The 23,892-nt window shown below is 37.9% G+C and overlaps 1 protein-coding gene across 3 annotated transcripts in view; it reads left to right on the forward strand.

The window, feature by feature from the left end:
- LOC128662237 (adhesion G protein-coupled receptor E1) overlaps window positions 1–23,892 on the forward strand; it is a 267,881-nt gene that overhangs the window by 90,833 nt on the left and 153,156 nt on the right. For all 3 annotated transcript variants that reach the window (XM_053716059.1, XM_053716061.1, XM_053716060.1), the window contains one exon: window positions 16,822–16,971. In XM_053716059.1, the coding sequence (XP_053572034.1) occupies window positions 16,822–16,971 (150 nt within the window). The remainder of the gene's footprint in view (window positions 1–16,821; window positions 16,972–23,892) is intronic.

Here is a 23,892-nt window from a genome sequence, read left to right on the forward strand (position 1 = left end):
CAGTTCACTAGAACTGCTTGTGCAATGCTAAATGCCGACAGCGTATGCTGTCTGCATTCAGCGATGTCTGGCGGACATAATACTCTACAACGTATCATGTCCGCCAGGCATTGTTAAATCGGCCCCTATGTCTTCAAGAGAAGACCACATATTCCTTAATGAATTGAGTCAAAGGCACTGCACTACTACACATTGTACATTATCGTATTTATGTACATGTGTATATATGGATATGTATATACATATATCCTAACACATACCCCTATTAATACTAAATATATTGAGATAAGATTTACTAATATATATATATACATAGTTTATTCACTATAAAGATATATATTCACATCACTGTCTTCCTTATAAAGGTGATTTATTTTCACATAGTATATATTTTTTTCACATAGTATTTTAAACTTGACTAGATAATAGTATTTATTAGTATAGATCCCCTATATGTAGGGGTTTTTCACATATTGTGGATACCAGACATAGTCATGGTATGATCTGGCAAAGTGTAACCATAACTCCAAAGAATAATAATGGTATGTGGCTCATGTAAATAATGTACTACAACACCTTGTATCACATGTAAATGTATCACATTGCTTAAATCTGCTCTCTACTAGTTACCATGAAAATAGATTTACCTTACAGTAACCATGAGATCAGAGATCATGACAATAGAGGTTGATTGGTTTCACAAGAACTTATGATAAGCTGACGTATTTATTGAAGAAACAAACGTTAACTTTGTTATGAACTGACATACGGGATAGCTACTAGATTACGACAATAGAGGTGGTTGGATGTTATGTACCGATATGCGGGATTGCCATTTACCACTCTTTAGCTGCCACAAGTATGTGAATACGTTTTGAGGTATCTCATAGTAATCAATAGATTTGGATATATGTCTGTATATTGCATTAAGTACATAGAATATAATATACATAAATAAGATAAAGAACATCTATGTACAAATGCGCGTGTTTAAGTACCATATATGAAAATAGAACATTTAACACTGGAAACAATATTTCTTGAATATTATGCATAGTATAGGAATGTGGTTTGTGAGCATTGTTTAAATTTTTTACAAATGTTAGAGGATTTTAATTCCAATGTGAATACGCTCTGAATTAATTAATGCTTATGAGACACACACTTGTTAGAATCAAAAACAAATTTGATTGGATCTTTCTTTGTTTAAAAGGACCATTACAATTGTAATTGATATGCCTGATGAAACTGCTGTTTTTACCAAGGCCGAGAAACGCGTTGCATGATTAAGGAAGCATTTCCATTTCCCCACACTCTTTATTTGCTTTTTAACTTGTATTTAACCTAGTTTTATTAAACTATAAACGAATGGTTTAAAGGGTGATTCATACTAGCACAATTGCTTCTGGTCCTTTGGAGCGTTACAGTTTGCTGGGAATGGGTGAGCTGATACACCTTAATCTATCAGCTGGCGTCTACTAGCACATAAGGGTGCTACTATTACACGTGAGTACCCACTCTCATTGCTTGTACTTTGTGTCCTGTGGAATACTGATTGATACACACATGAGGCCCCCCTCTATCTTTTTGTTACTCTAGAACTGAGCCACTTGAAGTGTGAAGAGGAGAGCAGCTGACCACTACAGCAGAGGATATTTGAGGATATCCTTGTATTGGGACTTTTACTATATTATGTTTTTGTGTGTTCTTAGACACTTGGATACTATACTGTTCCAATTTGGTATATAGCCTATTGTTTGTGACTTCTTATAACAGAATTTCATTGTATGGGAGCATCCCCTAGTAGCTAGTTAGCTTGTCTGTTTTTAATAAACACATGCCTAGGGTGACAGCTAGATGCATGCACACTCACATTGCCTGCAATGGGTTTACGATACAAGTCAGTTGCTACTTTATCAAAATCAGATTTTTTTTTTATCCAGAACAGATTTTATGCTGGTCCCACTGGTAAGTAAATTGAATACCATATTGTTATTAAGATAAATTGTGAAGGGGACTTCTGAAAAGGGCGGGGCTTGTAGGACGCCTATAGCTTTGCACTCTACATTGGCCGCATCTGTCTTTGCTGGCCCGAAGTAAGCGTATCTCTTTCCAGGGATATGGAAGTCTTTGATGGCATTTTGGTACTTTTTCAGATGAAGCGCTTCCAATTCTTACTATTTCAGCCTTGTTGATAGCCACGCGCCAATAACCACTGCATACCGACACACTATGAATCCCTGATGCAGAAACCATGTTGGCCCGGAGGCGGGTTCACCCCATGGTTTGCATGAAGTTCTGGACTCGAGGTGACCTGACAGTGTGCCCCAGTGGTGGGGATCATATCCAAAGGGGGACGGCAAATCTTACCAGAGGTGGCTGGGTCTGGTCTCCGGAGCACTCGCGACACGCTTCCTCTGTTTTATGCTTTTGCCGCTTGGTGCTTGCGAGCAGGGAGACGACGTGAATCTCGACCTATATAAAACATTGATACTGAAGTGGTTCGCTCTAGAATGGAGACACCAAAGAAATCGTTTTCCTTTGGTGCATCCTGAGTATTATAGATCCCGAATAGGAGTTATTGCCTTCATAGATCAGGGAATGCTCACACCACCCCATAAAGAGGCTGGCATATGACGGGGCTAATTTCTCCCACATTGCCTTTCCCTGTCTCTAGAGGTAATAAACCGCCTCAAACATCACAAAATTATGCTCAAGCAAAAATCTAATTGTTTTCAAAAGGTAAATCTTAAATTTCCCATCATATTAAGGATTCAAATCTAGGAAATATTTAACAGCAGAGGGGTCTAGATCATGGGGATAGAAGATGCGACTGGATACCTCTTGTTTCCTGTCTTGGGACTTTACACTGCCACACAGTCATTTAGGGAATACGTTTCCACACACTCAGTAATTGAGTTCAAGTGGCAGTCTCTTTATTTTGTATGTCACAGGCAATTCAAATCAAAACAAAGTAACAAGCAAAATATAAAACAAAATCCTGCGGGACTAGGCACTAACTAAACATAAAACAAACAGCGTTAAAGGCAAAATATTTTTACCTTAATGTATAGGCTTAAACAGCAGACAGCTGCTCTTTATTCCTGCAGTGAGGTAGTGAAGGCCCTCAATTAACCCAGACTTCAGGCTTTATAGCAGCATGATTACACACATTTGCACTGCTGCAGTGTCTGAGAAACTGATTAGCTGCAAATCCTGGACTGGAACCTATTGTAACCAAACTATGTGACAGAACCCTTTTCCTCACAAACCTGCCTTCTATGATAAAACCATGGGTTCTGTCACAAATCCCTCCCCCCAGCTCAGACCTAGAGGGACGAGCATCTATGGACATCATAGAGTGCATTCTAGTCAACCCATCCGCGTTGCCATGACTTGACCCAGAGCTGTGCTCAACAATAAAAATAAAGGGCTGTAAACTCAAGAACCACCTCATGACCCTTGCATTTTTCTCTTTATTTTTGGACATCTTGGTTAAAGGAGCATGATCAGTAATCAGACGGAAGTTTCTACCAAGCAAGTAGTATTGAAGAGTTTCTACGGCCCACTTAATTGCAAGGCATTCCTTTTCCACAATAAAATAATTATGCTGTCGTGCAGAAGCTTCCAGCTGAGATACTTGACATAATGCTCTACCACTTGATGTTCTTGGTAAAGGACTGCCCCTAATCATACATCTGAAGCATCTGTTTGAACCATAAACTCTAGAGAAATCTGGTGCTATCAGAACAGGAGTAGAGCAGAGGGACTCTTTTTAGCTTCTGGAAGGCTTGCTCTGTCTCTGTAGTTAACTTATCTTTAACTGGACTTCTTGCCTTAGTGAGATCTGTTAGTAGGGTTGCTACTGTTGAAAATTGAGAAACAAACTCTTCAATCACCCTAAGCTTAAGCATCATTTTTACCTCTGAGCTAATAGATTCCCATTGAGCTTCAGGAATGCTATAAGACTTAAGATACACAATCTTCCCTGATTCTGTAATTACATTGTGTTTTATAAGATCTGTTTTTCCAGGGACTTTAGAAAACACATCTTTGTTTCTTATTAAGAATTTTTTAACCTCTTGTCTCTGATGGTGGGATGAGCTATGCGACACATTTACTTCTGAGGACAGGTCAGTAGAAGGGGTTGTTGCCCTGATACTAACAAGGCCTCCCTATCTATCCAGGGTTTAAAGGGACAGTCTACACCAGAATCGTTATTGTTTTAAAAGATAGATAATCCCTTTATTACCCATTCCCCAGTTTTGTATAACTAACACAGTTATATTAATATACTTTTAACCTCTGTGATTATCTTGTATCTAAGCCTCTGAAAACTGCCCCTTTATTTCAGTTCTTTTGACAGACTTGCAGTTTAGCCAATCAGTGCCTGCTCCCAGATAACTTCACGTGCACGAGCACAGTGTTATCTATATGAAATACATGAACTAACACCTTCTAGTGGTGAAAAACTGTTAAAATGCATTCTGAAAAGAGGTGACCTTCAAGGTCTAAGAAATTAGCATATGAACCTCCTAGGTTAAGCTTTCAACTAACAATACCAAGAGAACAAAGCAAAATTGGTGATAAAAGTAATTGGAAAATTGTTTAAAATTACATGCTCTATCTGAATCATGAAAGTTTTTTTTGGCCTAGACTGTCCCTTTAAGTAAATTGACTTTGTAAACTTGTTCATGTTTTCTTCTACCTGGCTGGCTTACCTTGTAATTTACATCTCTCACCCTCTCAATGACTTCATATGGACCTTGCTATGTGGCAAGAAACTTATTTTTTACAGTTGGGATGAGAACAAGTACTCTATCACCCTGATGAAAAACACAGACTCTGGCATTACGATTATAAGTATTTTTCTGGGATTCCTGGACCTTTTTCATGTGTTCCGCTACTATGACTATTGGCAGCTATGCGATTCTGCATTTGAGTAATGTGTTCTATAACATTACAATAGAGGGTGGTCTCCTGGTTCCAAGTTTCTTTAACTATATTGAGAAAGCCCATAGGGTGTCACCCATACAACAGTTTGAAGGGGGAGAACCCTGTAGAGGACTGATGAAGCTCCCTAATGGCAAACATTAAATAAGGGAGCAAGTGTTCCTATTTCTTTCCATCTGTGTCAATTGCACAGCGTAGCATGGTCTTAAGGGTCTTATTGAACCTTTCCACTTGTTTGGGGGTGATACACAGAAGTTTTTAAGCACTAAGGGTGTTTCAAAATACTATCTTAAATCTCTCTCATAGCCATTTAATAGGAGGATACCTAAAAATAGAAAAAACAAAAGAAAGAATCTTAAAGGAACCATCTGACTTTGGACATAAAAGGCATTTCCTGATCAGTTAAATATATGTACTAGTTCTTTTGCTATGGATTTAGAGGAGGACTTGTGAAGAGGTATAGCCTCTGGCTAACATGTAGCATAGTCTAAGACCACCAATATATACTGGCCTACGTTATCTGACTTTGGTAAAGGCCCCACTATATCCATAGCAATCTGGTCAAAGGGAACATTGATTAGGAACAGTGGAATTAACAGACTATGAAACACCTTAAAAGGAGCTGTGTGCTGACATTCAGGACATGATGATCAATTATTTGTTATATTAGCCATACATTCTGGCCAGTAAAACCTTCCTTTAAGATTCTTTCTTTAGTTTTTTTTTCTATTTTTAGCTGTCCTCCTATTAAATGGTTTTAAGAGAGATTTAAGATAATATTTTGAAACACCCTTGGTACAAGTAACTGCCTAATTAAATCTGCTTCTTTTTTATCAATTCGACATAGCAAGTTATTAGACACTTCAAAGTGTGGAAAAGTAAGTAGCCTTTCTGTTTCCTTTACTACTCCATTTGTGATTCAAACATTCTTTCTAGCTTCGGCTAGAGTAGGGTCTTCCCACTGGGACTGTTGGAAATCCTCATGAGTAGTCTGTAGGTGGACCAACTCAGTTTCAGGACTATCATCTGGGTTGTTTTTATCAGGACTTAAATCCTCTCCCAATAGAGTAGTCATGGGTAACAGAACCTTATAAAGTCTTCTTTTTCCTTTCTACTACTTCTCCTACTATGTCTACCTCTAAGAATGGAAAGTCCTTCCAACAACTGCATTTTAAATTTTTTTTCTTACAGACTGTTTTCCTTTTTCTAATAGAGCCCACAAATCAAGAAACTTTGGAAAATGTCTTCCAACGATAACATCATGTGGCAGTCAGGTTAATACAACCACACATACATTTATAAACCCAAAATAGTTCCCAAACTCAACTTCAGCTGTGAGGTATTCTCAAGTATCCCCGTGAACACAAACAACTTTCAATTGCTTTGTGTAATTAATTTGATAGTGTGGTATAAGGCTTTCTAAGACTAAAGTTACTACACTTCCTGAATCAACTATAGCTTGAACTCTTCTTTTGTTTATTATGAATGTATACCAGGGATGCTATTTAGATTATCCTCAGTATTAGAGAATTCCCCAAGGGTTGAGCACAACGAATAAAGAGTTGCCTCCTTACTCATACTACACTGCATCGGTTCTATCTGTTAAGGACACTCATATGAAAAATGGCCTGTTTCATGACATTTAAAATACTTTATCAAAGAGTTCTGGCCATTTTTAACCCCTTTAACAAAGTCTGCAAACTGATAACAACTTCTGGCACCCTGGAATTCAGTGTGTAGTTCCTCCATTGCTTTTGTCTTTACTACAGTCTTTCCAACTTTAGTAGATACATAGGCCCTCGGGTTGGTTGGCATTGACAATTCTGCAACTGCAATATATCTCTCTACCAGGACAACCAGTTCCTCTGGACTATGAGGATCACATTGACCCACTCAGCTGTGAAGAGGCATTTGGAAGACTTTTAAGGAATCTGTCCATTATAAAATTTCAACAATACGGCTGGGTGTGTTGCTTTCATGTTGCAACACTTTTCGAGTAAGGTGAATAAGGTAAAACATTTGAGACCTCACTGATGTGTCAGAACATAATGTCCAAGTATGGAATCTCTGGGTACGTACTGCCGATGTCACACTAAGTTGTGCTAGAATCTCTTCCTTTAGCTTAGTGTAATTGCTAGCCTGTGCAGGCTTAAGGTCATAATATGCTTTTCGGGGTTTCCCAGTTAGGAATGGGGCTAAGAGGCCGGCCCATTGCATAGTTTGCCACCCCTCTCTCTCTCTGCAGTATGTTCAAAAGTCAATAAATACACCTCTATGTCATTGTCAGGCACAATCTTTTGTAGATAATGACTTGCTCTCACATGTTTGGCTCCTGGGGTTAAAGCCTTAGCAGTTCCTTTAAGTCTCTCTGACAAAGACTGGAGCTCCTGTTGTACAGTCAGAGTGGCCTTCTTCTGTTCAGCCAGCTAGCTGACTTGTGCAATCACCGCCTGTTGCACAAGAGTTTCTATGCTATCCTTCTGCATCTTAGTTAGTACAGCTACCCCCTCTGCCTTGAAAAAGTGTTATAAGGAAGCAATATCCTCAGTAGTTTTCAAATTTGCCTCTTGTTGGATGGCTGTGGAGTGCAGTATCGTTTTAAGAAGGTCCCCCATTTTATTAACAGAGAAAACACTTATGCCCTCAGACCTTCAGTTGTGAGGGTGAAGGGAGATGTGTCAGTATGCAGGAATAGAGACCCAGGACAAAGAAAGTATTTTCTTGTGAATACTTTACTGAAGCAAAATTAAAAAACAACAATATTCTGGAGTAAGGGAAAAGGGACTAGAATACCCAAAGTATAATAGGCACAAGTCTCTCAACAAGCACAGCGGGTACTGTTGGTGAGGGTTCGGCTTTCAGGATGCAGATAGACGCATACAGGAATCACGGCAGAGATTAATAGTTTCAGGTGCAAGGTAAGCATACACAGGTATCACAGCAGAGATGCTTGGTTTTAGGAGCAAGGTAGACATACACAGGTATCACAGCAGATATACTTGGCTTCAGGAGCAAGGTAGGCATACACAGGTATCACAGCAGAGATGCTTAGCTTCAGAAGCAGGGTAGGGATACACAGGTATCATAGCAGAGATGCTTGGTTTCAGGAGCAAGGTAGGCATACACAGGTATCACAGCAGAGATACTTGGCTTCAAGATCAAGGTAGGCATACACCGGTATCACAGCAGAGATACGTGGCTTCAGAAGCAAGGTAAGCATACACAGGTTTCACAGCAGAGATGTTTGGCTTCAAGAGCAAGGTAGGCATACGCAGGTATCACAGCAGAGATACTTGGCTTCAGGAGCAAGGTAAGCATACACAGGTATCACAGCAGATATTCTTGGCTTCAGGAGCAAGGTGCGCATACACAGGTTATCATTGTGTGTCATCAGGAGTCTATGTTTGGGAAACCTCAGTTTTCCCTCTGTGGCTCATCTACTCACACACTCAGGAACCTTACTCACGGATTTCAACTGCATTAAGAAGCCAGGTATTATTGTGACTGGAGGCGCTGGAGCTGTCTCTAGCAGCGGTCGACTTCCTTCTTTACCTGAGTAACATTTGTGGTTTTGGTTCCGTATGTAACAACTATTGTCTTTTGCCTTATTTGAGAGGACAAAATGATTTTGTCTATTTGCACTTTTGATAACGGGTTGACTGTGTTTGCTACGGCAATACTAACTTAAGCATTACTACGCTTTGCTTGGCTACTAACAGATGGACTGTGGATAACATTGCAAGACTGTTTGTATGCATCTTCACGCTTATTTACCCTAAGCTTTGGCATTTCCATCATTGCTTGGCAGCTAACTTTTGTATACTGCTGACTTTAGGGCCTTATATGAACTTATGTGGTGCACCACAGCCGTTGTGAATATATTCAGCCGTATATCCTAGCCGTATATTTATTGTTGGGGAACCCCTATTAGCTCCTCCTCTTTTAATGTTTTTCCTGTATTATTAAATAGATATTTTTGTATTGCAATTTCTAGTTATTGTGAGTTTTATTCTGTACAAATGTGCTTGATACCTAGACTTTAGGACTCCACTTATTTGGTGCAGTCTACTTTCTTTTCAACTTCTATATAGATACACAGGTATCACAGCAGAGATGTTTGGTTTCAGGAGACAGAAGGGGAAACACTGATTAGGCAATAACTCCTAAGTCCTCCAGGTGAGAGTTCCCATAAACAGCGCTTTGGCCTTTTATGTATCAGTGATGCGTGGCTGCGTGTGCTAAGGAGACTGCAACTGAAGTTGAAGCAGGCAGGTGTCGGTGTCCCACGTTAAGAGACGCCGAGGTGGAGCGCAGCACCATTGCTGCCTGGCGAGGCCGGACCCTCGGAACCCGGTAAGTATACATCAGTGCAGCTTGTCCGGATTATCCACCATATGTGATCCTTCTTCCAATAAAAAGAGCAGTTCTCTTTGTATACTTTTAGTAGGGTTGGAGAATAACATTTGGGTCATTTCATTGTCTAAATGCTTCATTCAGACACCAGAATTTATCACACACTACTATGCTAATCACAATCTGAGCATTCTAGTCAAGAGATAATAGAGCTTGTTGTTCTTCTCTAGTCATATTATATTTTGTACCTGTGTTATATTTACTCCAATGTTAACTCTTCTACTATTTTTGAAGAGCTCAAGTTGTTTACCCCTGGATGGCAATGGGTAAAAGTGGATTTACACTTAGGACTGTTTTTCTTATTTATAATATTAGCATCGGGGGGACTCCTATGAGTGATGAAGTCACAAAAATAGGATAAGAAACTAGTGTTTGTTACACAGTATTTAAACCAATACAAAGAAATTTGCAACATTATTAAAAAATATCTTTCCATAGTTTATGAAGGCCACAAATTGAAATATAATAGATCAAAGTTGCAAATCTGTTTATGCAAGAGGTAAAACCCTAGGTGATATTTATATTTAGTATGTTGAAAGTGAAACCATCTGGAAGCTCCTGGCTTAAAGTGACAAGAACCTTTAAATGTGGCAATTCTCAATATCAAGCATGTGACCATATAAAAGTAATCAAAACATTCAATTCACGTTACGAATGAGTTGTTTGAAGTAAGGGGCTTTATTACTTGTACAACGGAAAATATAATTTACCTGATAGAGTGTTCAAAATGTAAGGGTCAGTACATTGGTATGACGACCAATGACGTCAGAACTCGAAATTCAAATTGAATGTTATGATGTGATTGAAAGTTGGTTTATTAGAAAGCTTCCAATGAATTAAACTCATACCACATGTGTATGTAATACTCAAGCATGTCTTGCACAAACCTGGTGTAATAGACCTTTTTCACAGCAGTCATTTTGACATGAGATAGTAGGACAAATACAGGCGTTAGAAAATTATATTAATTATGGTTCTATTCCATTTAGATTTACGAAAGCCAGGTTCCTGCTATTGCTCAAGTGTAATGGGAGGTCACACTAAATACTTTCCACTTTAGCCTATAGAAGCATTTTTTTCAGATTTTGTTTTCATTTTTTAATACTGCATACAAATATCTTGTATTTTCTGGTTGAATTCTAATAAAGAGACTGAAAAATAACTATATATGGTCATTATACCATTGCTAAAACAACAAATCTAATGGTGGCCTTAGACTTTTGCACATTACTGTGTATATATATATATATATATATATATATATATACATACATACATACATACATACCATTTATGACAGTTTAGTCAGGTGATCACAGTAACAGCAGTTGTCACTAGGCCATTTTCAATATTATTTACTAAAATTTCCTAAAAAATTATACATTTTTTTTTACAGTTTTTGCCGCAGCTATCTCACATGCAATGAATTATCCTATATAATAAAAGGCCAAGTGTGTTTGTCTGAAGCTGTCATGCGCAGTAGAGACTGCGCGCGAGGACAAACACACCTGGCCTTCCAACTGACCTCCTCCTGGCATGATGCATCTGACGTCGCATGTGGTGGAGTGGGCGTGGCCGTCTGGGTGCGGCGTGGGCAGGGCCGGGCATGATGTGGGCGGGGTCGTGCGTGATGCGGGTGGGGCCGGGCGTGATGCGGGCGGGGCCAGATGCCGATGACTGCAGTCAGTGAGTGAGACTGAGAGCTCTAGAAAGGATGGATAGAGACTGAGAGCAGCAGAAGAGGGGGGATAAAGAGAGGGAGAGAGACAGCAAAAGAGAGGGGGAGAGAGCACAAAAGAGAGGGGGAGACAGCACAAAAGAGAGGGGGGAGAGAGCGAGAGGGGGGAGAGAGCACAAAAGAGAGGAGGAGAGAGCACAAAAGAGAGGGGGGAGAGAGCACAAAAGAGAGGGGGGAGAGAGCACAAAAGAGAGGGTGAGAGAGCACAAAAGAGAGGGGGGAGAGCACAAAAGAGAGGGGGGAGAGAGCACAAAAGAGAGGGAGGGACAGAGCACAAGAGAGAGGGGGGAGAGAGCACAAAAGAGAGGGGGAGAGAGCACAAAAGAGAGGGGGAGAGAGCGCAAAAGAGAGGGAGAGAGACAGCAAAAGAGAGGAGAGAGAGAGCAAACGAGAGGAGAGAGAGAGCAAATGAGAGGAGAGAGAGAGAGCAAACGAGAGGAGAGAGAGAGCAAACAGGAGAGAGAGAGCAAACGAGAGGGGGGAGAGAGAGAGCAAAAGAGAGGGGAGAGAGAGAGAGCAAAAGAGAGGGGAGAGAGAGAGAGCAAAAGAGAGGGGGGATAGAGAGAGAGCAAAGGGGTGGGACCGCTGTACTGCAAAAAATGGCCCGTGTAAACGGGCTTTAGGACTAGTGTAAATAATAAAAGAATATTGTGAATCTGCTGGGCCTGCTGAAAAAAAAAAATATAATTTGTGTAGGTCACTCACTGAAATTTGACTTACAATAGGGTAAATATAGGTAGGAAAAAAAACTCAAAACTGGCTCAGCACTGGCTTAAAGGCTTAGCAGCAAAATGTTTTAATTACTGTCTTGGGTGTAGACAGCACTTGTTTATGTTGCTTCTTTCTACATTATTTACAAATAAAACAGGAATTCAAATGATAACTTAAATAATACTGATTTTCATTGCAAACGTTATTCCCCTTAATTACAATTTAATTGAATTTATTTTATAATATAGGTTTATATTTTATTTGCAAATACAGTAGGTAGAAAAGGGAATTAAATAGTTGTAATTAAACTTCCAACTTTTCCTATGCAAAATATATTATGCAGCGCTGAAAAGGAGATGGGGTAAGGTGTTCCCTGGGCATACTTAGGCCTAGATTTGGAGTTTGGCGGTAGCCGTGATAACCAGCGTTAGAGGCTCCTAACGCTGGTTTTAGGCTACCGTCGGTATTTGGAGTCAGTCAGGAAAGGGTCTAACGCTCACTTTCCAGCCGCGACTTTTCCATACCGCAGATCCCCTTACGTCAATTGCGTATCCTATCTTTTCAATGGGATCTTCCTAACTCCGGTATTTAGAGTCGTGGCTGAAGTGAGCGTTAGAAATCTAACGACAAAACTCCAGCCGCAGAAAAAAGTCAGTAGTTAAGAGCTTTCTGGGCTAACGCCGGTTCATAAAGCTCTTAACTACTGTGCTCTAAAGTACACTAACACCCATAAACTACCTATGTACCCCTAAACCGAGGTCCCCCCACATCGCCGCCACTCGATTAAAATTTTTTAACCCCTAATCTGCCGACCGCCACCTACGTTATAGCTATGTACCCCTAATCTATTGCCCCTAACACCGCCGACCCCTATATTATATTTATTAACCCCTAACCTGCCCCCCACAACGTCGCCGCCTGCTACCTACAATAATTAACCCCTAATCTGCCGTCCGCACGCCGCCGCCACCTACATTATAGCTATGTACCCCTAATCTGCTGCCCCTAACACCGCCGACCCCTATATTATATTTATTAACCCCTAATCTGCCCCCCTCAATGTCCCCTCCACCTGCCTACACTTATTAACCCCTAATCTGCCGAGCGGACCGCACCGCTACTATAATAAAGTTATTAACCCCTAATCTGCCGAGCGGACCGCACCGCTACTATAATAAAGTTATTAACCCCTAATCTGCCTCACTCCCACCTCAATAACCCTATAATAAATAGTATTAACCCCTAATCTGCCCTCCCAAACATCGCCGACACCTAACTTCAAACATTAACCCCTAATCTGCCGACTGGAGCTCACCGCTATTCTAATAAATGTATTAACCCCTAAAGCTAAGTCTAACCCTAACACTAACACCCCCCTAAGTTAAATATAATTTAAATCTAACAAAATTAATTAACTCTTATTAAATAAATTATTCCTATTTAAAGCTAAATACTTACCTGTAAAATAAATCCTAATATAGCTACAATATAAATTATAATTATATTATAGCTATTTTAGGATTTATATTTATTTTACAGGTAACTTTGTATTTATTTTAACCAGGTACAATAGCTATTAAATAGTTAAGAACTATTTAATAGCTAAAATAGTTAAAATAATTACAAAATTACCTGTAAAATAAATCCTAACCTAAGTTACAATTAAACCTAACACTACACTATCAATAAATTAATTAAATACAATACCTACAATTATCTACAATTAAACCTAACACTACACTATCAATAAATTAATTAAATAAAATACCTACAATTACCTACAATTAAACCTAACACTACACTATCAATACATTAATTAAATACAATATCTACAAATAAATACAATGAAATAAACTAACTAAAGTACAAAAAATAAAAAAGAACTAAGTTACAAAAAATAAAAAAATATTTACAAACATCAGAAAAATATTACAACAATTTTAAACTAATTACACCTACTCTAAGCCCCCTAATAAAATAACAAAGCCCCCCAAAATAAAAATGCCCTACCCTATTCTAAATTACTAAAGTTCAAAGCTCTTTTACCATACCAGCCCTGAACAGGGCCCTTTGCGGGGGATGCCCCAAGAAATTCAGCTCTTTTGCCTGTAAAATTACACATACAATACCCCCCCCCAACATTACAACCCACCACCCACATACCCCTAATCTAACCCAAACCCCCCTTAAATAAACCTAACACTAAGCCCCTGAAGATCTTCCTACCTTGTCTTCACCTCACCGGGTATCACACCGATCCATCCTGGCTCCGATATCTTCATCCAACCCAAGAGGGGGCTAGACATCCATCATCCGATGGCTGAAGAAGTCCAGAAGAGGGTCCAAAGTCTTCATCCTATCCGGGAAGAAGAGTAGATCCGGACCGGCAACCATCTTCTTCCAAGCGGCATCTTCTATCTTCATCCGATGAGGACCGGCTCCATCTTGAAGACCTCCACCGCGGACCCATCTTCTTCCGACGACGACTAGACGACGAATGACGGTTCCTTTAAATGACGTCATCCAAGATGACGTCCCTTGAATTCTGATTGGCTGATAGGATTCTATCAGCCAATCGGAATTAAGGTAGGAATATTTTGATTGGCTGATGGAATCAGCCAATCAGAATCAAGTTCAATCCGATTGGCTGATTGGATCAGCCAATCGGATTGAACTTGATTCTGATTGGCTGATTCCATCAGCCAATCAGAATATTCCTACCTTAATTCTGATTGGCTGATAGAATCCTATCAGCCAATAGGAATTCGAGGGACGCCATCTTGGATGACGTCATTTAAAGGAACCGTCATTCGTCGTCTAGTCATCGGTTGAAGAGGATGTTCCGCGTCGGCTTGGAAGAAGATGGTTCCGCTCCGCTCCAGAAGAAAGAAGATTGAAGATGCGGCTTGATAGAAGACTTCATCCAGATGATGGACTTCCGACTTCAGCCCGAGGATGGATTTCTTCAGTCGCCGCTTGGATCCAGACTTCAGCCCGAGGATGGACGTCGCTCTTCAGCCCCCCGCTTGGGCTTGGATCAACACTTCCGAGGCTTGGATCAAGACTTCCGAGGACGGATCGGTGAACCTGTCAGGGTGAAGATAAGGTAGGAAGAGCTTCAGGGGCTTAGTGTTAGGTTTATTTAAGGGGGGTTTGGGTTAGATTAGGGATATGTGGGTGGTGGGTTGTAATGTTGGGGGGGGTATTGTATGTGTTTTTTTTACAGGCAAAAGAGCTGAATTCTTTGGGACATGCCCCGTAAAGGGCCCTGTTCAGGGCTGGTAAGGTAAAAGAGCTTTGAACTTTAGTAATTTAGAATAGTGTAGGGCATTTTTTTATTTTGGGGGTCTTTGTTATTTTATTAGGGGGCTTAGAGTAGGTGTAATTAGTTTAAAATTGTTGTAATATTTTTCTAATGTTTGTAAATATTTTTTTATTTTTTGTAACTTAGTTCTTTTTTATTTTTTGTATTTTAGTTAGTTTATTTCATTGTATTTATTTGTAGATATTGTATTTAAATAATTTATTGATAGTGTAGTGTTAGGTTTAATTGTAGGTAATTGTAGGTATTTTATTTAATTAATTTATTGATAGTCTAGTGTTAGGTTTAATTGTAACTTAGGTTAGGATTTATTTTACAGGTAATTTGTAATTATTTTAACTATTTTAGCTATTAAATAGTTCTTAACTATTTAATAGCTATTTTACCTGGTTAAAATAAATACAAAGTTACCTGTAAAATAAATATAAATCCTAAAATAACTATAATATAAATATAATTTATATTGTAGCTATATTAGGATTTATTTTACAGGTAAGTATTTAGCTTTAAATAGGAATAATTTATTTAATAAGAGTTAATTAATTTCGTTAGATTTAAATTATATTTAACTTAGGGGGGTGTTAGTGTTAGGGTTAGACTTAGCTTTAGGGGTTAATACATTTATTAGAATAGCGGTGAGCTCCAGTTGGCAGATTAGGGGTTAATGTTTGAAGTTAGTTGTCGGCGATGTTAGGGAGGGCAGATTAGGGGTTAATACTATTTATTATAGGGTTAGTGAGGCGGATTAGGGGTTAATAACTTTATTATAATAGCGGTGCGGTCCGGTCGGCAGATTAGGGGTTAATAAGTGTAGGCAGGTGGAGGCGACGTTGTGGGGGGCAGATTAGGGGTTAATAAATATAATATAGGGGTCGGCGGTGTTAGGGGCAGTAGATTAGGGGTACATAGGGATAATGTAAGTAGCGGCGGTTTACGGAACGGCAGATTAGGGGTTAATAATAATATGCAGGTGTCAGCGATAGCGGGGGCGGCAGAATAGGGGTTAATAAGTGTAAGGTTAGGGGTGTTTAGACTCGGGGTACATGTTAGAGTGTTAGGTGCAGACGTAGGAAGTGTTTCCCCATAGCAAACAATGGGGCTGCGTTAGGAGCTGAACGCGGCTTTTTTGCAGGTGTTAAGTTTTTTTCAGCTCAAACAGCCCCATTGTTTCCTATGGGGGAATCGTGCACGAGCACGTTTTTGAAGCTGGCCGCTTCCGTAAGCAACTCTGGTATCGAGAGTTGCAGTTGCGTTAAATATGCTCTACGCTCCTTTTTTGGAGCCTAACGCAGCCATTCTGTGGACTCTCAATACCAGAGTTATTTTAAAGGTGCGGCCAGAAAAAAGCCAGCGTTAGATACGCGGGTCGTTACCGACAAAACTCTAAATCTAGCCGTTAGCATTTTATTTGCAGGTAACAGTAGAATTGAAAAAAAACTCTCAGTTTAATATGAGAACTAACCATAATAAATCTATTGATTCTTTATATCTCTTCTATTTGTTTTATACATCGAACCTCTTTTTAGTTCATTTAAAGAATTTGATAACAAAAAGTACGAGAAAACATTATTCAAATGATACTAATGTAAACAAATTATTTTATAATCTATAAGTTCTATTTGCTAAAAGTGTATTTAATAATCTTTTCCCACTGTGTTCCATTGTGTTTTTTGATTTCTAACAGATATAGATGAATGCGCACAATCCCCTCCCCGCTGCCCGGATCCAGCTACATGCGTGAACACTGTAGGGAACTTCTCCTGTATCTGTCCTATGGGGTTTCAGTCGTCCATTTGTGCTAGTACAGCATATACATATCCAACAACATCCCCTGGTAAGAAGCACATTTAGATAATATGGCAGTTCTAGCTATTGAAAAACTATTGCAGTAAACAAGATGTTAATTTTTTTTAAAGGGATATTAAACTGCTGAGTACTACAGTAGCATTTCTAGAAGTCACCATGCTATAGTTTTTCCTCCTGTACCTGCAGTTCTATTTCAACCCCATACAAAAGCCAGATGGTAAATCTCTGCATCTTTATACTGGGCGCTGCCATCTTGGTACATGTGTATTGTTTCATCCTGTGACAGAAGCAGAGCACTTTCACAGATCAGTGACATTGCTGGCTTTTTGACAGCTGTACCTTGCACTGGATTAGCTCACACAATAGAAAGCAGATATCTAAGGGCATTTGGTTGTGCATTGCCATAAAGTGACATAGCTCTTTTAGGAAAAGAATCCTAAACTAAAAAAACCTAAAGGGAAAAAAACCCTAATCTTAAAAATAAATAAGCCCACCCTAAAAAAAAAATCCTAAAGCTAAACCTAAAAGTTTCTACTTACTAACTTGACTCCAGCTGTGTTCCTCTTCATCTTCATGGCGGTGGTCCATTCTTCCATCTTTTGTCTTCCATTTTCAATCTTCCATCTTGAATGCAAGGTTGTATTTGAATATATCGCCACTTCACAGCTCTTTCGATCATTGGGGCCTAAGTATTGGACTTTGGTATACAGACAGAGATAATCTTAAGAAGCATGTGTGTACAGAAAGGGATAAAATAAGTATATCTGATTTACCTGCAAGCTCAACCCATTTTAATGAGATTTGGTTTATAACAACAAAGCCAGCTATTTCATAGACAAAAAGAGAAAGGATTTCTAGTACATTTTATATCAGCAACTGGTATAACAAGTAACTAGATTAATGGAAAAACAATTGTACAGTGCTCTGTCTGTTTATTTTGTATATCAGCAATTAAAGAGATAGGAAAGTCAAAATTAAACTTGCATGATTCAGATAGAGCATGGGATTTTAAGAAACTTTTATATTTACTTCTATTTTCAAATGTACTTTGTTCTTTTAGTATCACTTGTTAAAAAATAATACACACATATCTTACACTAGTAGGAACTATCTGTTGATTTGTACATGCACACAATTGTCTCTTGTGATTGGCTAACTAGATGTATTCATGTTCTTTCAGTAAAGGATAACAAGAGAATAGAAGCAATTTCAAAAGTTGATTAAAATTGATGTTTTATCCATATCGCTCAATACATTTTTGGGGTTTCCTGTCCCTTTAAGTCCTAAATTACAAAAGGGCTGTATGCAAAATACAAGTCTGAAAAGCATTTCAATTTTCATTTTATTAGCAACATTTGAATTGCTTTGTAGTACCTATTTACTACTTCTTTTCTTTTCTGCTGATGCCCATAAGCTACTACAGTGATCAAACAATCATTGTGCAGAATGTTGCAGCAACAGGCTTATGAAGTCTGAACTATTCGCTTCCAATTCTTACGGGATCTGGAAAAAACATATAATACAAAAAAAGGCAAGGTAGATAACAATTGTGTATTGCAAAAGCATTTTATTATGCATAATTAAACATTTTCTGCAGAACGCAGTTCGCGTTTTATGTTCCTTGAAGCCCTTACATACAAGTACAACATTTTACATTAATAATTGAATTAACTGTAGGGCTATCTATTTTTGTTGTGTAGCTTTTCCATCTGTATGTTGATGAGCACCTTCACAATATTCAGTTTTTCACATATAGGGCAACAAAATAAATTTGCCAGTTTATGGGCGCACGTTAAATAACCAGCCATTACGAATGGCTGGTTAATGCTACCATAAGCTCGAGGTAGCACTTTGCGCTAGGAAAATTAATCAAAGTTGAGAACTCTGGTTAATTAAAAAAATGTCCCCCAATTGCCCCCTCTATTTATTAAAATAACTGCACAAAGCAGTCATAAGCGGGTAAAGTTGGTGGGTGTAAGAAAAAAAAGTGCCTTTACATTGTGGTCTATGGGGACTGTTATCACTGTTAATATATATGCTTATACATATAAATATATGTGTTAATATGTGTATATACACATATAAACACATACATATATATTTATATATTCATATATATTTAAACTTTGCTGCACATGATGTGCAACTTACCCCCTTCACTGCGCTAGGTTCTGTACCGTGTCTATCGGCATCAGAATGAGGCTCCTATTGGAGTCTATAGAAGTGCGCACTCGTGAGTGCAAAGCTTCCATGTAATGAGAGCGCTAGTGCGTGCGCTGGTATTACAAGCAGAGCGTAAATATTGCGCATGTGAAAGCACCATTTTACGCTCCAGTCGTAATCTTGCCCTTTGTATTTAAAGAAGAAAAACATTTTTTTGGTAATACCATGGGTTCTGCAATCTAGTAATTAAATTTGAAACAGTTTGTGCATTCTTCCTTAGGTGTTAAAATTGATAGCACCTTTCATACTGTGTTAAAGTGAATGTCAAGTTTGATGAATCAGTGCCCGGTTTTTAAAAACCCTATTAAAAACAGGGGCACTTTCATTCATCAAACTTAACATTTCACTTGTTTTGTTAAAATACCTTCTTATCTTGAAAGCTCTTCCCCCGCCCGTCGCAATCTTCTTCATATGTCAAAATGACGAATCCGGCTTCCTCCAATAACGGCGTTGCCTCAGGCAATGAATCCCCTGGGGGGAAGCCGTGATTGGAGGATGACGTATTCATCATTGCTGACATTCAGAAAGGGTTGATGGCACCACTCATAAATTATACACTGGGTCTTTAACCGTTCTATAATAAGCTCAATGGCCTTAATATTCTACAGTTAATGTGGTTAGGTGCTGTGTATCAACAAAGTTACATTCCAAATATGTTAGCTAGAGAAACTAACATAAAAAGATACTATATAAGCACTCAAATGACCCTAAATTATCTGGAATTGAAAAAAGATTCACACACATTAAAACATTAATCTTTATTAGAAATATTAAAATATGGGTTGATTAAAACTAAAATGCTGGTGTTCCCAGTACAAAGACTGGATAGTAGAGACTAGAGTCAATTATAAATATTATCTGGTGATTAGTGATGATACCAACGACTAGAATAGTAGTGACTACTAGAACAGATTGGAATCAGTATTGCTATAAAAATATATGAGTTCTTGACCAATGCAGCACTATACCCTAACGCTATATATTAACATTCCATCACATCATAGTGTGAAGTAATAATACTGGGTATTAAAAACATAGATACACTGATATCAATGACTCAGAATGTGGTATTATAAATTTCCCTGAGTTAGTAGCATATGATGGATTACATATGATAGATCCTAGTATCCGCTATAAAGTATACAAAATCATGCTTATCAAGTGCATTGGGACCTAGGAATATAGGAAATTCCCTCTGAGCAGTAGATAGATCAAAGGCCTGTACACTTCACCTTATGGGTTACTAGATAGTATGATCCTGATATTGGATACTATTAGTAGATTGATCAAATAGTATTAAAGTCACTATCAAGTCTAAGTGTTATACTCAAATTGCTAGGAAAAAGGTAATAAGTGCTCAAGACATACCAGTTGCACTGTTTTTACCAAAATAGTTTGGCTTATTTACAACTTAAATCAGTGACTTATATAAGTCGCTATTTGGAACAGTACTGATCCTGCTGATATTACCATGTATTATATTACAACACTGTTAATGAATTGAGATTGTATACTTTATAGCGGATACTAGGATCTATCATATGTAATCCATCATATGCTACTAACTCAGGGAAATTTATAATACCACATTCTGAGTCATTGATATCAGTGTATCTATGTTTTTAATACCCAGTATTATTACTTCACACTATGATGTGATGGAATGTTAATATATAGCGTTAGGGTATAGTGCTGCATTGGTCAAGAACTCATATATTTTTATAGCAATACTGATTCCAATCTGTTCTAGTAGTCACTACTATTCTAGTCGTTGGTATCATCACTAATCACCAGATAATATTTATAATTGACTCTAGTCTCTACTATCCAGTCTTTGTACTGGGAACACCAGCATTTTAGTTTTAATCAACCCATATTTTAATATTTCTAATAAAGATTAATGTTTTAATGTGTGTGAATCTTTTTTCAATTCCAGATAATTTAGGGTCATTTGAGTGCTTATATAGTATCTTTTTATGTTAGTTTCTCTAGCTAACATATTTGGAATGTATTCATCATTGCTGACCGATGAAGTAACGAGCGGAAGGAGGGGGAATCACTGGAGCGGCTTATAAGATTCACTTTAAAAAGCTCTCCAATATTATACAACATATAATATATTTAACTTCAAATCTGATAAGTATGTGTCAATATATGATTATGTATTAAAATGTGTATAGAAAATGTCCCTTAAAATATTGCCTAATATTGGTATCTGTGCTTTTTTGAGAAAAATCTGATTTTTTTGCCTTGTATAATGCACATTGCACTATATAGTCTTAGGACCAGCATTGAATTAGAAAGTGAATGCCCTAAAAGTGTGATTTTCTCTATAATTCACATAGACTACATTATGCAATATTAAAGCAGAAAATTGAAATGGGTAAACTGTATACATTTTGTGTGATCTAGTTTTTGACTACCTACCATGTCCCTTTGAATATATTTTGACACAGATTTTGCATCATTTAGAAGTTTAACATCATTTTTAGAAATTGTAAAAATTCCCTGCAAAAAATAGCCAACATTGGGCCCCATTACATATGCGGCGTCGCCCGCAAAACCCGGCGACGCCAGTTTTTACGCGGTTTTGGTATCCAATATACAGCGCCGCAGATAAATGAGGCACGTATATTTCACCTGTCGCCTGCAATTTTTACTCCCATAAGCTAACATGGGACAGCGTCGCAAATCGGTATTCAATATTCAGCACAAGGACTTACGTGGCGAAAATGGAGAAATCTTACTCCATTTTCACCTCGCCACACAAAGTCAGCCGCAGCAAGCCTTGCACTGAGTATGGGAGCACCGTAACTCCTGAAACTGCCTGCAAAAATAAACTAACACCTATCGCATGCGCAATATCTATCTACCTGTCAACCACAATCCCCCACCGCAATAACTAATAAACAGCTAGATTACGAGTTTTGCGTTATGAGTGAAAAAGCTATTACGAGTCTTGTAGGTATAGGTGTACCGCACACTTTTTTGGCCGTCATGCAATGTAACTACCGCACTTTTTAAAAAGTCCTTTTTCAATGGGACTTCCACAGCGTCAGTATTACGAGTTTGCCTGTCCGGCCAAAAAGTGAGCGGTACAGCCTATAACTACAAGATCCGTACAGTCATCTGAAAGTCAGTAGTTATGGGTTTTACGTTACAGAGCTGTACAATAAAACTCATGACTAAACTGTTACAAAGTACACTAACACCCATAAACTACCTGTTAACACCTAAACCGAGGCCCTCCTGCATGGCAAACACTAAAATAAAATTATTAACCCCTAATCTGCCGCTCCGGACATTGCTGCCACTATAATAAACATATTAACCCCTAAACCACCACACTCCTGCATCGTAAAAACACTAGTTAAATATTATTAACCCCTAATCTGCTGTCCCTAACATCACTGCCACCTAACTACACTTATTAACCCCTAAACCTCTGGCCTCCCACATCACTAACACTAAATAAATATATTAACCCCTAAACCTAGCCCTAAGTCTAACCCTAACACCCCTAACTTTAATATAATTAAAATAAATCTAAATAAAACCTACTATTAATAACTAAATAATTCATATTTAAGACTAAATACCTATAAAATAAACCCTAAGATAGCTACAATATAACTAATAGTTACATTGTAGCTATCTTAGGTTTTATTTTTATTTTGCAGGTAAGTTTGTATTTATTTTAACTAGGTAGACTAGTTAGTAAATAGTTATTAACTATTTACTAACTACCTAGTTAAAATAAATAAAAATTTACCTGTAAAATAAAACCTAACCTAAGTTACACTAAAATTAAATAAATTAATAAATTAAATAAATTAAATTAACAAAATACATTTATCTAATTTACAAAAAATAATAAACACTAAATTACACAAAATAAAAAAGAATATTTAAACTAATTACACCTAATCTAATAGCCCTATCAAAATAACCCCCCCCCCAAAATAAAAAAAACCCCTAACCTACACTAAACTGCCAATGGCCCTTAAAAGGGCCTTTTGGGGGGCATTGCCCCAAAGAAATCAGCTCTTTTACCTGTAATAAAAAAACAACAGTAAAACCCACCACCTACACAACGCATTTAGCTTTTTCACATTACCCATAGTCCCTAATCTAAAAATAAAACCCACCCAATAAACCCTTAAAAAACCTAACACTAACCCCCGAAGATCCACTCATATTGTAGTTATCTTAGGTTTTTTTTACGGGTAAGTATTTAGTCTTAAATAGGAATTATTTAGGTAATAATAGTAATTCGTATTTAGATTTATTTTCATAGGACTTTGTTGTATACAAGTGATATTTTTATTGAAAAAAGTGGTATCACACAAATCTTAGTCAACGTTTTGGCTCATACATTGAGCCTTTCTCAAGACAATCTATAAACACAATATTTACAAATTAATCGTATGTACAAAGTTTATACTGACGCACTTGAGTAACAGCATATGACAAACTTGCATTATCATTCCCAATTACTATCTCATTATTTGTACAAAACATTTAATATAAAATTTCCAGCCTAACAAATTGTACATGTATGTAGTAGAAAATAATATATATTTCTATATACAGATTTTTCCTAAAGAGTTTATCAAGAGTATATCAACAAACATATTGATTAATGTGCTGCTACGAGGTGTATGGTGTATAAAAAAAGGCAGTAGCCTTAAAACATTGTTGGTCAAACATGAAAGTTACTGTGAGT

This window comes from Bombina bombina, chromosome 6 (assembly GCF_027579735.1).
Source record: "Bombina bombina isolate aBomBom1 chromosome 6, aBomBom1.pri, whole genome shotgun sequence".
Lineage (NCBI taxonomy): Eukaryota > Metazoa > Chordata > Amphibia > Anura > Bombinatoridae > Bombina > Bombina bombina.